General features: G+C 41.1%; 1 protein-coding gene across 1 annotated transcript; it reads right to left on the bottom strand.

Annotated features, from left to right (window-relative positions):
* Window positions 1-5,485: 5,485 nt before the first annotated feature.
* LOC143593697 (endochitinase EP3-like) lies at window positions 5,486-6,788 on the bottom strand. The gene is made up of 2 exons (XM_077073251.1): window positions 6,389-6,788; window positions 5,486-5,952 (listed from the first exon to the last, which is right to left on the bottom strand). The coding sequence occupies exons 1-2, from the start codon at window positions 6,783-6,785 to the stop codon at window positions 5,549-5,551; spliced, it is 801 nt and encodes a 266-aa protein (XP_076929366.1). The 5' UTR covers window positions 6,786-6,788; the 3' UTR covers window positions 5,486-5,548.
* Window positions 6,789-19,649: the final 12,861 nt, after the last annotated feature.

The raw sequence follows: 19,649 nt of genomic DNA, 5'->3' as shown, positions 1-19,649 counted from the left end.
TAAATGGCTTCGGTATCCACATCGAACAAAGGGAAGTTGGAAGGCGGGACGCCTTTCTCAACAAACCCTAGACCAAGCAGGAAGCCGGCCTTTTCCCCATCCTCATGAGAAGCGTTGAGGGCTGCGGTCATAGCATCATCGTAAGAGGTCTCTGAAAAGACCCGACGCACAACCTACAAAGAAAAAATACAAGTATTAGAACCTTTTCTTACAAAAGAAAAGCGAGAAGATAAAGCTAAACATACCTGAGGCAACGCTTCTCGAAGAAGCCATTGGAGGGCAGCTTGAGCTTCGTTATGGGCGCGTTCGGCTTCGCTCTTGTTAAGGTTGGCAAGTAAAACTTCCTTTGCGGCAGCCTCTTCGACGCCCTTAAGCTTCCGCTCGGTGTGGTCAAGCACCCCTCTTTGGTCCAAGATTTCCTGGAGTTTCTTGGCATCTTCCATTGCCAAGGCATCATGAGCGCGTTGGAGAGCCTCTAATTTGGCCTTGAGCTCCTCATTCTCCACACGCAAAGGCTCAGCAACGGCTTCAGCCTTGGCAGCCCTCTCGGTTGCGTTTCGCGCAGTCTCCCTGGCCAGCCGAAGCTGTTCATTCACAGCTTGGGCAGCCTTGGAGCGGGCCTCGAGTCGCGCCTGAACTTCAACCTCGAGGGCCTTGAAGGCCTTCTCCTTGTCGGCGGCAGCTGCCACCAGCTGTTGGTTCTCCTCCCGAAGAGCACGCGCCTCAGATACGTCCTTGGCACGAGCTGCTTTCAACTTGTCGTTTTCACGACAAAGCAGCTCGACGCGCGGCTGCATCCGGGCTTGGAGAACCCGAAGCTCATTGGTTAGCCTACCCTCCTGGTAGCTAGCCATGGCTTCCCCCAACGCACCATGAGGAGCAGCGTGGCGAGCCCAGTCCACGCACTCCACAGGGGTACGAAGGGTTGTTCCTCGGCGTATGTTCCATCGCGGAACATACACTTCATTGGAATCCGACACTGCAAAAGAAACAAAGGCAGTAAGGAAAAGATGATAAAAAACATAAGGGAAAAAGAAAGGAACCCTACGCACCTGTAGGGTCAATGACAGGCCGATAGCCGCCAAACCCATCACCTGAACCTAAAGGAAATCCATCCAACAGGTCAGGCAGACGGGAAGGGGGCAAAGATCGGCGGGAAGCCCTGCGCGTACCTGATGGTCCGGCCGTAGGTACCGGTGGCGCGGGCATGGTGGCAGCCGCCGTGGTCGCCGCCGCGGTCGCCGCCTCCTCAGCAGCAGCAGTAACCGCCGGCTCCGTGAAGGATGCTGTAAAAATCGCACTCACGGCCGGCGGTGGCATCATCTCGGCCGGAACAGTTGGCTCAAAGGAACGAGCAACTGGACCAGCGGATGCAGGCGCAGGCGCCTGCATCGACGCCTCAGGAAGGCTGACTGAGCCTACCGTCATTGGCGGGGAGGTACTCCCCTGCGCTTCACCCCGGAATGCGTCAACATCCACGCCTGCACAAAGAAGAAAGTGTTAGATAAATTTAAGAAGTAATAAATCTGCAAAGACATTATGATTGTACTTACGGGTTTTCTTGACCCTGAACGTACGGACGGGCGGGGAGGAACCCGATGGAGCCGGCCTCTTGGTACCGGTCACCGTCGTCTTCGTTGGTTCTCCGGAGGTAACGGTCGTAGCCTCCGGAACAGTGGTCTTCTCACCACCGGGCTTCCCCGCCACCTCTTCACTATCTGACTCCGAGTCAGATAGAACCACCGGACCAGCCGTGGAGGCCTTCTCCTTCCCTTTCCCGCCGGCAGCAGCTTTCTTCTTCCGCACCAATGGAGGAGCATCTGAGGATTCCTCAGAAGAAGACAGGTCAAGAATTCCAACAGCGGGTACAGCATTGAGAGATTGAGGAAAGAATATCGCCTTACCTGGCCGCCGGTGGCTCAGGATCTCGTGGCCCAGCGGATAGACCTCCACAAAACGATCCGCCGTTTGCTCCAGGATGGGCAACTCGCCCTCGTCCAGAGCACGAGTACCCATCCGCGCGGGACCGTCGGTTTCCTGCGGGAACAGAAGCGACTCCAAATTATTTCCCTCTGAAAGAAAAGAAACAGTTAGAAGACAAACTTGTATCAAAAAGAAAGACAAGACATACCATAGGGAATAGAGTTCAAACCGTATTCGAGAAGGATGGGAACCTGAGACGCATCCTTCCACACCCGGCTCATCCCTAACATGACCATCCCGGACTCCGCAAACCGGTAAACCGGAGATTGGATCCGGGATATCTTCGAAAACCATTCCGCCTCCTGGTAGTTGGGGGCGTGAAGGCTCGGTATCGCTTGGCCATTTTTAAACTTCATGGCAAGGGGGATGGCGCGGGCAGAAATGTAGAAGAATTCCTGCTTCCACGCGCGAAGACTGCGCTCGGTGTCGCAAATCTTCAGACCCTTAATACGGGTCGTCAAGGTGTACCACCCCTGGATGCACCTCCAGGTATAGAAGGTCATCAGGCGGTCCACATGGGGCTCGATGCCCAAAATCCGGCACACCCACTCAAAATGGCGAATCTTGGCGATCGCCATGGGGTGCAGCTCGGTCAAATGAACACCGTGCCTCTCAAGGACACGGTAAACAAATTTTGTCAACGGGAATCTAAGATTCCCATAGACAAAAAATGCAGCATAAACCCCGATCTTGCCTCTGGGGGCATCATACACGGTCTGGTGGGATTCAGGAAACTCAGGCTCGAGATGATCGAGCATGAACTTCCTGACAACATACCGGTACTGATCGCCGGGCAGAGCACACTGGCACTCGCCAGCAGTACCCCTGTCGTCAGCTATAGCTTCAGCATCACGAGAAGACATCTTGCAGAGAAAGAAGAGAACGATTTCGAGAGAATGCTCGATTGAATAAAGGAGTATTCGCCGGAAATCGCCTTAAAGATGAAGAGAAGAGTGAAAAGTGTGAATTGCAAAGTAACCCTCTCCCCCTTTATATAGTAATCGCAATTAATGCGGTGAAATTAATGCGGAGGAGAGAGAAATCGAATGTGCAATGAAACTATGACACGTGGCAAAAACCAAGCTGGCAACAGCTGTTGAAAGGACGTATGCCAGTAATTTCACGGCCACGCGCCCGAAAAATCGCGCCCACGCGCCTGAAAAAGCGACTGGAATGACCATGTTCTGTCACGTCACCATAACTTCCTGCACGTCCTGACACAGTCAGAAGAAACCGTCGCACGACGTTTCAGAGGTTTGGACTGTTCTTATTTTTTCACCAACTCTTCGAATTTCAAAATTCAAAATTTGAAAATATTAAAAAGTAAGCGGGAAAATACCCCTTACCCCTTGGCAAACAAGTAACCGTAAGACGGATGCGGGTACAGTGTAAAGGCAAAACCCTTCACATACCTAGCACCCGTAGGGAATTGAAGCCAAATAAGCCTTGGCAAACAAGTAACCGTAAGACGGATGCGGGTACAGTGTAAAGGCAAAATCCTTCACATACCTAGCACCCGCAGGGAATTGAAGCCAAATAAACCTTGGCAAACAAGTAACCGTAAGACGGATGCGGGTACAGTGTAAAGGCAAAACCCTTCACATACCGAGCACCCGCAGAGAATTGAAGCCAAGTACCTTGGCAACCAAGTAACTATAAGACGGCTGCGGGTACAGTGTTCAGGCAAAACCCTTCACATACCTAGCACCCGCAGGGAATTGACGCCAGGAATACCTTGGAAGTAAAGTAACCGTAAGACGAGCGCAGGTACAGTGTTAAGGCAAAACCCTTCACATACCTAGCGCTCCGCTGGGAATTGAAACCAAGAAGGATCTTCTGGGCAATGCTTGCGGAAACGGAAATAACATCCCCGCATAGCGGGAACGTCGAGAACTACGTTGTTTGAAGCTCCAGGATGGAATTGGTGGTCTTAACATAATTGATCACTATGTTCAAAACTACCAAAACCTCATGGAAAATCCATACAACTGGGACTCAATGCTCCTGACTTGCGAGGAGGTTACAGACCTACCCGCATCATACCCAAAGACCAAGCAGGAAACTCGGGCATTTCTGCAAGTGACAAGGACTTCCGCGGAAAGAATCCCCATGGAAAACCTTACAAAACCCTTTTCAAAACCCTTTGCTCAAGTCCAAAAGTTCACCTCACTTTATTAAACACTCAGGAGAAGAACATTGGACTGGGGGGACTTGAAGAGGTAGGTCCCAGCAAAGCCCAGTTGGACCCGCAAGACTCACCTTAAACAGGGACGTCTGCGCAGAGACCAACTGGATCCGCAGGACCAACCATGCTCAGAGACGTGACGTCCTTACGCGCAGTACGCAAGCTGGTCCCGCAGGAAATGCCTCCCAATGGTGAAGGACTCCGCCTGTCCCCGCAGCCTCGGATACAAGCCATTAGGGAAGGCCACCCGCGCAGCATGGCTACACGCACAAGGCACTTAGCTCTCGATCATTCAGTGTCACCTGAAGGAATGAGCCAAGCCGGGAGCAATCCCGCACAGAGGCGGGAGGGGGAATACTCCCGCCCAAGCCAGTCCGTATACTGAAGGATCTTTTACTGTACCTGACGAGGTATGGGCGAAAGATCTGATCAGAGATACGACAGCTCACTGATACAGTATGGCGAGCAGCATGCTCCTGTACTGTATCACTATTAGCCGCTGCCTACTCACCAACTACTGTCATACCACGTGCGTAGCCGGCAGTTGGTGGAAAGGGAATAGTACACAGCAGGCCTGGTCACTATCAGCCGCTGCCTACCCACCAACTACCAGCAGGGCACGTGCGTAGGCTACTGTTGATGAACAGGAACACTGTAGCAGCCGGCCATACCTCCTTGGAAACCTACCTTCGGCTATAAATACCCCAAATGGTATGATCATCTCAACACATTACATTCACATTATCATCATAATATACCTGATATCTGCTCTAGCAATCTCTTAATATACTTTTATATTTAAAAAGCAATCTAGTCTGATTCTCACGCCGGAGGGTGGTCACAAGGAGGAACCCCCCCCCCTTCTCAGTGACGAGCTCACGGTGTCTGTTTTGCAGGTTATCAGAAGAACCATCTTCCAAGGGTCTAACCCCTCGTGGGAAACATCTCTCCAACCCCCAGGTTACCAGTAATCTGTCCGGGGTCCGGTTAGTGTTTCTTCACTTAGTAAATAGTTTTATAAAATATAATTTTTAAGTATATTGCATTAAAACGACGTAGTTTTGGAGAGTTTCACATGCAAACTTACATGTGTGACAGTCCCATATTCACTTTCCCCAATTATCATATGTAAGTAGAGTAACTACTGAAACATAATTACCATTTCTATCTTTGTTTTCCTTCTTCATTCTATGTAGATACATGATTTTGGTATTTTGATGTTTGAGTTCTCGTAGCCTCTGTATTTACATGTATATATAGATCTTATTCCATTAAACTTGAATAAAATGACAACAAAGATAGTCAATGTGGTACACAAATATGAATTATATTTTTTTCATCGTCTATACACGGATGGGATCCCACATTATTACAATTAGCCTAACACCGAAGGTTATCACCCGTTGCAACTCCAAGCTGGTTGCAATATTGAGTGTAGTATTGGACACGGGCACTTACAGTGGCTGGATTGCCACCATCACATTCCATTCCATTAATAGCTCGAATAGTAGCTCCAAACCCTTGACCGATGATCGAGTGGACGTTGTTCATCCAAAACCACAGTGCGGTCCGAAAAGAGATCACAGGATCTGTGGCCACAGTTTCAGGATTGTTGAGCCCATCAAACCCGATGCTCCTTCCGGCTGGACCGTAGTTGTAATTCCATGACAATTGGATCGGGCCTCTCCCAAAGTAACCCTTGTCAGGGTTACATGGATATTGAGTATTATTTTCGTCGCAGTAATCCCTTGAGGCACCGTTTATTTCATTAATATAGCAAAAATCTGTCACATGCAAAACAAATAGTTAATTTATATATAGAACACACAACACAATCTATTTATTATTTTTGTTAGCGACTTTAATGTTGTAAATGGTTAATTACCAAAAATTAATTGTAACAAACTCAAGTAATAACATATTTTTATATGTTATAGATCTTTCATTAGTTAAGTGAAATAATTACATACAAACGTTTAAAGAGATCTCTACATCTATCTCACTAATACCTATAATCTATTAGTCATGGTATTGCAAGAATTCTATGTGAAAGTATTGTTAAGAAATATCTTGTGACGGTTAAAATACCCATATTGGGCAGGCATATATAAGTTTATAAAGTATACAAAAATGATTTCAAAAGTAGTAATATTGTTCAAATGTTGCCTTATTTAGATCATGTAACATAATTAATATAGAGGAATGAATCTTAATTCTTACGTCCAGTTTCATGTGTAACATGAGCAAAGAAAGCTGCAATCTCCCTCCTTGAATCATCTTCAGAACCAACCCTACCAAACTGAGGATAGTTTCCGAGGGCTTCAAGGAAGGCGGCTCGTGAATAAAACCCTCTCCCTTCACAACTGGCGTCTGACTGATCCACGATCCCGTTAAAGAATGCATTGGTCACGATGCTACTAACATCAACATTATTCGTGGGAGGAGCCGCGAAGCACGGCCCTTCTTGGCAGCCGGCTCCACAATACGCCTCGTCACTGCCACAAAAACCGAACCGGCTACAACACAAGTCCGGACTGCAACCGCAGTTTTGGGCGGCGGAGTTGAGGATTCCAACGACAAGTACTCCGGCAATGATGAGTATTTTGATTGTTTTCATGGTGGTTTGTTTGGTTTAGTTAGTTGGATTGTGGGTGTGCATTTATAGTGTTGTGAACACTAAAACGTGTGGATATGTATAAACGGCGTCGTGTGGTTTGAAATATGTCGATGTTGACTTTGTCAAATGTCTCTCGTCTTTGAATATTAAAGTTTGAAAAAGGCGATGTTTTGTTATAGTTGACATTTAAAAAGTCAAGTTTAACGAAAAATGTTGAACTCGCCTCCAACACATGATATTCAACCCTTTATACGCTAAAAGTTTATGCCAAAACTTTAGATGAATTGAAGTTGTAATAATTAATTGAATTTTTAAAATTTATATGAAATTGAAATAAGCGAGTTTGTATTTAATAAGTTACCTAATCAAGTAACTTATATGATACATTTAATTTCCGTGCATATGAAGTTGGGGGAATTTTATGGGTCGATAAAGCTCACACACACCACCCGTACAGTATGGGCTGTTAAAGTGTCATGGGCACTTTCTATAAGAGAGGGAGGGGTACCACTATAGATACGGTGCATGGCTTCGGAACCACCTGGCAACACCGCCGTCACCTCATGTGGGTAGGGTGTATAGGTTTATTCATAAGTTGTAAGTGTGTCAGTTTTTGGGCATTTATATATTTAGTTTTTTTTATGACGTAACTATAAAGAACTTAATTCATACCGACTAACGAACTTAACTGATACCGACCCGCTGCCGCAACACAAAAGGTTTTATTACCTAGTTGCTCTTTAAAATCATTAACCTAACCTAGCTAAGGCCGTATTGTTAAAACTTTGAGTATGAATTTAATGCACCCTTATAATTTAGTTGTATATTGCCATTATATGGTATTTAACACACTCGATCAGTGATTGAAATATTTTTGTTATTTAATGTTGTTTATAATAGACTAATATCACAAATATATTACAATAATTTTTGTTTTATTATTGGTAAAGATTTTAAGCATTTTAGATGATTTATATATATTAGATTGTTTCATGAACAGATTTTGTAATAAACTTTTTAGTCGCTTTCTACTAAATATGCAGTCTATTTGTGAGACTTGTTTAGTCATTAGATGCTAATTTTGATGACATTGTTTAGGTTATTTGATTTTAATTGTTTACTTAAGAGTTTGGTAGTTATTAAAAAGATAAACTATAAAAGGAGCCAAAAGATAATATTTAGAATTTGTTAGATTGTTGCATGAATTGATTTTATAATAAACTTTTTAATTAGTCGCTTTCTATTAACTATTTAGTCTATTTGTGAGACTTGATTTGGTGAGACTTGTTTAGTCATCAGATACTAATTTTGATGACATTGTTTAGGTTAACTTTAGGTTTTGTGTTTACTAAAGTGATAAACTGTTGTATGAATTCAGGAGAATCTGTGGAGTGTGGATCATGTGTTTACTTCATGCTACATAGCTTTCTTAGTTTGGCAAAACATTAGTTCGTGGTGTGACATCTCTTCCATCTTTGTCTTTTCAATTCATGACATTTTTGACATTCATAAACACGTACCTGGCAAAGAGTATAAGACAAAGAATGTTCAGCCCATTACAATGGTTAATTGCGTGTTTGTGTATTTAGAAGGCTCTAAACAACTTAATCTTCTCTAATGTCAAGCCTATTTTCTTGGCGATATTAAAGTTTTAAGTTTTTGCATGAATGAAAGGAATAGGTCAAAAGGTTTGGATATAGGTTGGAACATGCGAGAAAGGTATGTTTTGTACAAGTTCTTTTTATATGTTTTTGCTTTGCTAAACAGGACTTTTGGCTTTGTTTTTGTTAAATGGAAAGTTGCAGTTCAAACAAAACTTAAAAGATAAACTAAAAAAGAACAAAAGATCCCGCAATTTAACAACTACACGAGTTGGAGCTTGGATTATTTTCCTCGCTTTGCCTTCAAAACAATTGAGTCGGTCATGTATGTGTGTGTATGTTTGATGTACGACAATAGAAGAAATGATTTGTGGTGTATTAAAGATCAATCTCATCTAGTTACAATATTTGTTAATAATTAATAGTTTGACTGTTTTAGATGGTAATTGATTGATCTCTAAACACCAGGAGGCAATCATGAGAAGTTTTATACAAGCATACATCGTTGATTCGTTTCATAATTTTTAAAATTCTACAGAATAAAATATAACAAATTATTTATAAATTTCAATAAATGTAAATTAAGCGTTTACTTTTTAAGGTAGCAAAAAAATCTAGAAAGGTATATGTCATATATAGTCTAGCCCCCTATTTTGGTGCTCATGCTGAAAGACTTTTCCTTCCTATCTACAAACAGTTGAATAAACATAAAATTCCATCTAACACATTAGACTTTGTCATAATGGCCACCCCCAACTTAATTAGACGGATCTGTCGAGGCTGTCAACGTCTCTCATCATCACGTTCTCCCCGGTCGTCTCTCTTTTATGACGGTTTAAGGATCTCTACGACACTGGCGGATCTAGAAATGAGGGCTAGCCGATACATAAAATAAAGAAGAAAAAAAATTGTTTTAACTAAAAATGTATTTCGTTAAGAAAGCTAAAAGGTAGTGCGGGCTACCCCTCAATCATGTCTAGATCCGCCCCTCCTCTAAGGTCGTTTGTAGTGGGCGGCATTTATGGGCGACTTCCGGCGACAAAGAGCGCAAACCCCCCCCCCCCCGGGGGGATTTGAGGGGCGATAGGGGGGGTGGGTATTTGTCGCTGCTTGTGTTTGTACATATATTAATATTATATATGTTTGTGAGTGTGATATATATATAGATAGGGCTATAACACCATTACACCCAAAAACAAAAATCTAAAATTTGCTGACTGGGCGTCACATGATACAAATCGTCTCATTTAATAACCCTCCACTACAAATAGCCTAAGAAACAAATAAAATAAAATAAAATTACAAACTACCAAATGTTATTGCAAACTATTACTTGTTTTGAAACCATCACCTTATACTTGTAGGGCAAACACTATATACTACTAGGTCATCAGGTTATTAGTTTATGGTACTTTAAGAAATAAACTAGGTAAACAGTCTTCGCGTTGCGGCAGCGCAACAATGTGAATTCAGTCAGTATCGGTTAAGTTCGTTACACCCCCAACACTAAATCAGGAAAAAAAATGTAAACGTCCAAAATTGTATCGGCACACGTACAATTTATGATCAAAATGACACGAACTTGGTTACAATGTAGCTTATGATACAAATAATATGTTTAAAATGATGTTTACTTGATAGTTAAAATCCGGGCATTGCGGTGGTGAGTCGTTACGAATTCGGCTGGTATCGGATATGTCCGTTATGGTTCCGAAAATAAATGCAAATAATAAATTCTTCAAATTAAAATAAATAAAACAAATAGAATGATAAAAAATGCATAAAAAATCATATACAAAAAAGGATATGTGCTCCACAAAAATATCAAATAACAAATGAGAAAAGTAAGAAAAACAAAAGGTTGCTTAATGAGACTCGAATCAGAGCTTTGAACTTGCCTACAACTAAACAAACAAATTGAAGATCCATCAAGCCACACAAACTTATTTGAAATGATTTCAATACATATCATAACTAAATTAATATAATATTCAAAAAAGAAACTGCTGGCATCGACATTTGACTCTTTATCTATATCTATATCTATATATATATATATAAACTAAATAAGGACTTTCTAGCTCTAGTTTCGGATGAACTTCTCCCAAGGATGTCTGGTAATAGAATAGGTTGGCTCGGCGCAAAACACCGAGGCAGCTGAGATCTGGTTATTTACCCATCGCGAATTCGGTTGTTTCGATTATTTTTATTACGGTACCGGAACTAAAAAAACTCGTATAGCTTACGATACACAAAGTAACATGTTTAAAATGACATTTATACAGTTGGTATCCGGACCTTGTGGTGGCGACTTGAGACGTATTCAGTCGGTCTCGGTTACGACACATTTCAAACGACATTTATTCGGTCGGTAAAATGTAACTCGACATGAATTTGGTCAGTCTCAGTTAAAACACATTTCAAACTACGTGTATCGATCGGTAAAACTTGGGCATCGCTAGTTCAATCGGTTTTGGTTACATTCGTAACGATACCATAACTAAAAAACAAAAAAGAATACATATTAAAAGCAAAAAAAAAAATAAAAGAAATAAAACTCATTGCAATATTCAAGAAAAAAAACAAAATTGTGAACAGCCTAAAAGTGGACCATTGAAACAAAAACAAATTAAAAAAATGGTGAATGGAATAAGTTGAATACCAGCCATCATGCCAAACTTATATCTTTGTTGTAGACATCAAATGAATTAGTTAAATACCCAAATCTGATATGGCTTTCAAGATTTGTGGCACCAAGATGCAATATTTATCTTATACTAGTTGAGTGTCTGTAACATCCCGAAATTTCTAAGAATAAATAATTAATATATTATTTATTTAAAACCGAAAAGTTTACTTGAGTTAATAGAAAAATAGTAAAATAATAAAGATGGAAGGATAAGTAGGCTAATTAGATGTAATTAATTATGGACTAAAAAGGAAAGATTGGCCTAAGGTCCATGGGCTTAAGGGAGTATAAATACCCCTTAAAACCCTAATCCTTTTCATTTTCATATATCTCTACACCATCCAAAACACACACTTAACCCAATTCTCGTTTTTGAGAAAACCACCCACAAATACACAAAGATTCCCGGAGATCTAGCCGTCGGATCGGTCTCAAATTTTAACTGAGTGTTCACGGTATATAAATAAAGATTCCTACTGATTAGATCTTAGATCAGAGGTCGGGAAGTATGGTTTTTATCAGCAATACCATAGCATCTCAAAAGTGAAGATTCCGGAGACTGTTCAGCTGTTCCGGCGACTGTAGTGGCGGTTTCCGGCGAAGGTGAGTTGATGGGTTTGTAGATTGGGACGAGTCGGTTCCATGGCCGATTGAATCACTCAAATCGGAGTTCGTGTGATATGGTTTTGAGCCTCTCGAGTGATTTCAAACAAAAACCTCAAAGGTACGTTTTTGTTAAAAAGGTTTACTTTTCATGAACGGATTTACATGAAAATTGGTAGGATGATAGATCGGGGCTTGATTGTTGATAAAGTAAAGAACTTGATAGTAAACGCGTTAGTTGGTTCGTTTCGGGTAAAAACGAGTAGCGTTCGGTTTGTGAAAAGAACAAGTAAACGAAGTCGGTTTTGCATGAAACTTAGTAGGATAGTAAATCGGACCTTATTATGTGATAAAGTTGCAAACTTGATGTTTAAAATGAACTTAACGAATTATGGACATATAAGGCTAGTATAAAGAAACTCTAGATCTAGTTTTGAGCATCTTAGCCATAAAGATCCAAGTTTTACGTTCATTCGGGTCAAGTTTGGACCGCAAACCGTTAAGGGAATGTTTGGGGCTAAGGCCGAATCATAATAAGTGTATTAAGGTCGCGAAACATGCGATGAAACGAACCCGTGGATAGCAGCCCAAGCAAGTTCGCTTACAAATATGTTCGCGTGCATATAAGTTCGCTTACAATTAAGTTCACGTACATATAAGTTCGCACACGGCAAGTTCGCTTGATGTAAGTTCGCTTAATGTAAGTTCGCTTAATGTAAGTGCGCTTAATGTAAGTCCGCTTAATGTAAGTTCGCTTAATATAAGTTCGCTTAATGTAAGTTCACGTACATATATATCCAAGATTTAATTACATTAAGGCTCGATTACTTTGGATTACCTGGATGGTTCGAATGCAAGGGTGTGGAAAGAGGATTACCAAAGAAAGACAAATATTAAAATAAATGAAAACTATATATATGCTAAGTAAAAGTAACCTAATACAAGGCTGTTAGAATAGATCAGACGAGTATTGATACGTGTAACTTATATACAGTTAGCTGAGCTCAGTTAAATAAGGGGATAACGATTAACGGTGAACGCAACAGGATCCAGGTGAGTTTCTAGCCCCATTCCTTATTATGTTTTCGGGGCTATGTGCATACTCGATGAGATTTGTTAATACACTTATCCTAAGTGATAAGTGTATGCCCTATGTGATATATGTGAACGGTATGAATGATTGCTTGTCGGTACGTGAACGATCTTCAAATATTGCACGTACTGTCAAGTTATAGTTATGAATATGAATGCTATGTATAATGTATGAATGATTGCTTGTCGGTACGTGAACGATCTTCGGATATTGCACGAACTGCCAAGTTATAATTATAAATGTGAATGTTATGCATGAACTATGAATGATACATATGTATGTTATGAATGAATGTAAGAGAAACAAAGGTAGAAAAGGGACTGGACCCTAATAATATCCAAGGCAGAAAAGGGACCGAGCCCTTTAATAATCTCGATGCAGAAAAGGGACTGTACCCTAATAATATCCAAGGCAGAAATGGGACTGGACCATAATAATATCCGAGGCAGTAGAATAAAATAAAGTAGAAATTTGAATTATGAAAGTATGTACGTATGTATGTAAAGTATGTTATGTTATTAACTAGAACTCACTCAGCGTAGCTGACTTTTAGTATGCACGCAGGTGAGTAGGATGAGACAGCTCGCTTGAGGGGAACACGTGGCATTGAATAAGAGGCTGGCATCGGAAGACTCGAGATGTTTATGTTTAATATTATGATATTTTGAAAGACAAGATGTTTATTTTAAGACAAGTTATGGTTAATGTAATATTTTATAAAAGTTTTTATATTCCGCGTATGTTTTTATTAACTCTGATAATTAGAACTATGTCGATAAGTAAATCCAACGCCCAAATGTGAGGCACCGGTAACGGGGCCTTACTGTACCGCCGCGTTGCGGCGACAGAGCAATTTTAGAAATTTGGTTGGTATCATTTAAGTTCGTAAAGGCAAAAAAATAAATCCAAAAATGCATTTGTGTGCACCCAAAAGTATCGTCACACGTACAATTATGATCAAAGCGACAAAATTCAATTTGTAACGGTTTGCTTCGTTACAATATTGGCACTAAAACTAAAAATTAAATTAGTAAACGCACATGATACTCGTATAACTTATGATACAAAATAATAATATATTTAAAACAATATTTATTTGTAAAACCCGTGTTTGGTGACGATGAGATAACATAAATTAGGTCGTTTTAATTTTTTTTTTGGTTACGGCGTCGGAACTAAAAAGAAAAAAAAGACAAATATTTACATATATAAAGCAAAAAAGACATTAACTTACTAAAAAAATTAAATACAGAAAGCACTAAAATTAAAAAAATTTAAAAAACTTATGATTAATTGGTCATTGTTTTTTGTTACGTTCGTTATGATACTGAAAGAAAAACCATAAATAAACATACTTGAAACAATGGTTATTCGGTCGGTAAAACCGGGAGTTGTGACGCGAATTCGGTTGGTTTAGTTACGTTCGTTACTATATCGAATAGGTAGTTCGTTACTATACCGAATAGGTAATGTTTATCTTCCCAGCAATAACCATCAGTACAAGCGATCTGTCATTGTTTTAGGTTAATTATTATTGCATTTTAAGTGCATGTAAGATTGCAAAGGTAAATTCCATGGCACCCCGTTCAATATTTATCTTATACGAGTTTGTTATGATACCGTAATTAAATCTAAAACAAAATCCCCTCAAATTATTTTACTTAAAAAAAATTATATAAATTGAAAGGCAAAATAAGTGATGTTATAGCCCAACAAAATTATAACAATAAACATAGAAAAAAAATCATCCATATGAAGGAACCCATGTTTGAACCCAAGCAACTCACCATAAAGAAAGTTAGCAAGGCACACTTTAGCCAACACACCATCACTGACAAACTTGTTTTAATGATTAAACTAAAATCATAAGTACTAAAACAATAGATTTCTAAAAAAAAGTTGTGACACCAACATTTGATCTTTATATATATATATATATATATATATATATATATATATATATAATTTAATAGTAGGTGTGCCCGCGCGTTGTGGCGGGGACGTAATGAGGATGTGATCGGCGCGAGTTATCTTTGCGGTGCGGGGGTGATGCAACGTGGATTCAGTCGGTATCTGTTTAGCGCATTGTGGCGGGGGCGACACGGCATTTGATCGGGCTTGATACTAATCATTCAAGTAAAACTTATTCTTAACAATTTAATTAACTGTAACATCACGGAAATTTCGGGCCAAAAATGTCAACTTTTCAAAGTTAAGGGACTAATTCTACCAAATCCAAACTCCAAGGTTAAAAATGAAAAATCTATTTTCTGTCCTATCGCGCTACGCGATGGAGACAAAGGACAAGCCATCGCGTATCGCGAAAGGGCTTGGTCAAACCTTCTGGAAGGGTCAACAGCGATACGCGATCGCTGGTTGAACCTACGTCATCGCGTATCGCGATGACGTGTCCTGACACCTCTGGCACAAGACTGCCACGCGTCCACACGTGGCACACCTCTCGCCACGTGTCCCGAAACGTGGCAACACGTGGCACACCGTCTGTCACGTAGCAACACATGGCAGACCTACGTTGTGACTCTGCGAAGCTACATCGCGCTACGCGATGGGTGACAAGAAGCCTATCGCGTATCGCGATAGGATCCAAAATTTTGCCTATAAATAGCAGGTCCAAGGTCTTCATAAACCACACCAAAATCAGTTTACAACTCTCTCTCTAAACATCTCTCTAAGCCTCGAAATTCGTGCCAACGATCCACCTCGAAAACCGTGCCCCGATTCCTCGATAAACGTGCCATACCTCGATATACATACCACTTCCCAACGACGTTCCAAGCAAGAAGGTGGTGCCGTTTTTACAACCCGACGATCACCTCGAAGTGCGTGCCGAGAAGAGTTGGTGTCTCGATTTGCGTGCCAAAGTAAAGTGGCAATCAAGGCGAGTGTTGGAAGGACTAAGCGGCATAGAAGTGCTGCTTGAACATCTAGGGGGTGTTTGGTAGAGGGATTTGATTGGGGGGAAATGGAATTAGAATTATTTCTTTTGTTTGTTTTCCACTTTTCATTTCTATTTCTCTTTCTATTTTTCTAAAACTAGAGAATTCCATTTCTCTTTAAAACAAAGAGAAATCCATTTCTCAGCAGCCTCCTCATAGCATGTCACCACCTCGTCTCCGGCCACCACCTCGTCTCCGACCACCACCCCGTCTCCGGCCACCACCTCGTCTCCAAGTCTGCAACCGCCACCTCGTCTCCAAGTCTGCAACCACCACCCCGTCTCCGCCGTTCGCAGTGGTGAACACAGAGATGGTAACCGGTTGTAGGTTGCAGGTGGTACGGGTGAACGGAGATTAGGGTTTCAAGTGGTGGTTCATGGTAGGTTAGGGTTTTCAGATGGTCGGGTGATTGTGGTCGCAGGTGGGTGACAGTGGTGGTGGAAATCGGCGGTGGTCGCAGGTGGCTTCTGATTATCATCATCATCATCGCCACCACAACCACCACCACAAAATCTCCAAAGAGGCAGTGATGACAGATCTGAGCCTCCTTTTTCTATATCTTATGTTCCAAAAATTTGAATCTTTTTAATTTCTTGTGTACTGTGGTTGAAGAAGGGGATTTGGTGGTGGCAGCCGGTGGTGGTGGGCTATGGTTGAAGAAAGGGCTGTGGTGGTGGTGCTGGTGGTGTGGGGCTGTGGTGGTGGGGCTGGTGGTGGTGGTGGGGCTGTGGTGGTGGTGCTGTGGTGGTGGTGCTGGTGGTGGTGGTGCTGGTGGTGGTGGGGCTGCGGTGGTGAGTGGTGTCAGGTTGGGTGGAGGTGGGGTCGGGTATGGTAGAGTTCTCTGTTTATTTTCTCGTGTACCAAACAAGAGAAATGATTTTCATTCTCCATACCAATTCTCTTTTTCTACAATTCCATATCCATTTCTATTTTCTCTCATTTTCCATTCTCTGTACCAAACACCCCCCTAGGGAATTATAAGCCGAGAAAAGGTAAGGCTTACTACCCGACTAATATAACAATAAAATATTATAAAGGCTTAATGCCCTAAGTCGGATTTATGCTCGATGTTTATGGAAAGAAAATAATATAACAAAGAAATGGAATAAGAAAAGAAATGTGTATTTATATAAATGTGCTATATAGTTCTTTGTTATAATTATTATTTAAGTATAATGTGTATTCTTAAATAATAAAGAAAAGAATACGTTTCTTAAAGAAGAAGAAACGTCGGGTTTTTATAATAAACTAAAGGTTTATAAATATTGCTTTTAAAACTAAAGGTTTTAAAGTAAAAGAAATGAACTAAAGGTTCATCGAGATAATAAGACTAAAGGTCTTAAGCCGGATTGTATATCCGACTAATAAAAGTTATACTCGTACTATAGGTGCGAGATAGCAAGAGTACGCAAGGACGGTGTTGGAAACCGATCCCGATCAAAGGTGAATACGCCCCACTTTTACAAATTTGTTTTCAAATAAATAAATGTGTTATGTGTAAAACTTTACATGAGACTAAGTGTCTCTAAAAACATTATGAATAAGAGTAAAATCCTAGCCCTCAGGCTGTAGTATACGTTTGTCTGGATCCTTACATATGTGGTAAAATACGGTGGGCACATCGCACCACGCCTGGTCACGACCTCCAGCCACGATGGGCCGAACCAAAGTATGTTCGAGTGAGAATGACCTTGTGTATATTTATGGTACCTATGTATGTCGGGACGCTGCGGTGTCTTGCTAGGGTGACCTAGGTAGAGACTCGAGTTATAATGATATTGTTTTAACTTTGTTATTCCTAAGCCAAGATGGGTCGAGGCACGCGTAACCCTCGAGGGGTAACAAAGTAAAAGAAAATGTTTTCGCGTCAGCATATTCACCAACATTCGTTGCTGACGTATTTTCATAACATTTTGCAGGTAACTAATATTAGAGCTAAAGGACGAAGGCTCAAGAATCCGATGGCTGGTTAATTTTGTATAAATATTAAAATATAGTGGTTTTGTAAAACATATAAACAAGTAAAACTAAACGAGACTTTCGTCTCGACTTTTGTAATGTAAATATTTAAACTTTAAATCCACAAGTTTATTAAAGTCTTCCGCATTAACCCGCAGCTCTGATTTAATTACAAATGTGGTACCAACTATCGAGTCACACTCCTAGGCCTAAGGTGGGGGTGTGACAGGTTGGTATCAGAGCCATCGATCTTAGCGATTTGGGTATCATAAAACAATACCCAAGCTTCGATCCAAGCATAGGAAAATAATTTAATTGTTTATTTGAATAGGGATAAGATTGGTTGGTAACCTTCTCTTTCCCTCTCTACATTCTAAACCACCCAAAGATGTCTTATGAGAAATTAATGGAGTATTATGATCGTGAAGCAAGAAGAGCAAGAAAATACTACAAGTTCCCAAAAGACGTCATGGATGAAGATTACTTTGAGGCCTTCTTTAGCCGAGACCAATACATTGAACGTCCTAAACCAATATACTTCCCCGGGACTGATCAATACCCAATTAAATTACCCGATAGTCCACCACCACAAAGAATCGAACCACCAAGACACTCGAGCTATCATCCACCGACTATGCCTATGTATCAACCCACGGAAATACCAGCATACGGCCTCTAGGAAATTCCCACCTACCAACCACCACAAGTACCACAATACTACCCAACCGGATATTTTCCAAATGCACACCCATCCTATACCTTCCTTTCAAACCGACCCATAAAGGAAGAACCAAGATCCCCATCCTCCGATTGGATGCAGTGCCACTCCGACCAGCGAAGGTGGCATACTTGAAGCTCTGCCGCTCATGAAGTCAACTCACAACCCAACAATGGTGAAGGATCATCCCGCAAACCAAGAATGAGGGTGACGATGCCTTACGAGAGTTTCAAGATACCCACAATGATCAACGATGCCACTCAGTATATGGAAGAGGAGGAAGAGCCTATGGAGGAATAAGAGGAAGATCCCGAAGAGGAGGATCCTATGGAAGAAACCGAACCGAAAGAAGAGCATCCCGACAACCCTAATGAGATATCAACATCCATTGATGGATCACTCACTTCCAACAACCCAAGCTACGGTTCTGTCGATCCGTATGTTTAGTATCTTGAGCAGCTAAGGAACCAAGCTTCATCAAGCTTCCCGCCATTTCAAGGAAGGATTCCTTCAATTCAAGAACAAGCCGATGAGATTCACAAGCAAAATCAAGCCGCCGAGAAGTACCTCTACCTTGCATCTGATCAGACTTACGTCCGGTATCCTGAACCGAGAAACCATTTCGAGATGGTGACTGTAACGATTCCGACGAAACCCGGTATACCCTAACCGGTAGACAATAGTTACGTCATATTTTATGTCGGGTACATGAGTTACCATAGTAATTATACGAGAATACATGGTTCACTGTATTGATCGTACGTGAATATATAATTCATCGTATTGAATATGCGATTAATCGATCGATAGTTATTGAAACCCGAACGAATCGAGGGTTCAATTATAGACGAGATATATGATATTTAGTGATGTTTACGAAGTATTAAAGCTTCGGGATAAGTGAATTAAAGCACAGAAAAAGAATTTCGATTTAATGGTACGTCGGTACGTTAAACGAAACCTTTAATACAAAACCGAGCAAGAGACGATCGATCAAGCCGAAAAAGATGCGCGATAATTAATAATATGATGTTTTAAGTTAATAAATGTCATGGTTTAAGTTTTTAAAGTTTTTAAATCGGTTTCATATAGATTTTGTTTTTAAGCCGAAAAACGACCGTTTTAACCTCGTTTTAAGCCGAATTAAACATTTAACCGAAAAACAAACTTAACCAGATTATCCAAAACATTATCCGGAATGCGGATATCCAAACATGTGGCTAAGAATGAAGAGGTGGGTCCCA

The sequence above is a fragment of the Bidens hawaiensis genome, unplaced genomic scaffold, assembly GCF_021521415.1.
Source record: "Bidens hawaiensis isolate Kalapana, Puna unplaced genomic scaffold, B.hawaiensis_p1.1 tig00042519_1, whole genome shotgun sequence".
NCBI lineage: Eukaryota > Viridiplantae > Streptophyta > Magnoliopsida > Asterales > Asteraceae > Bidens > Bidens hawaiensis.
This window is presented reverse-complemented; position numbering and strand designations above follow the sequence as displayed.

Bases quoted from the DNA above. Each gene is read 5' to 3' on its own strand.
- LOC143593697 (XM_077073251.1), bottom strand. From the start codon at position 6,785: ATGAAAACAATCAAAATACTCATCATTGCCGGAGTACTTGTCGTTGGA. The intron at 5,953-6,388 runs GTAAGAATTAAG...TGCATGTGACAG, and splicing joins TGTTACACATGAAACTGGAC to ATTTTTGCTATATTAATGAA.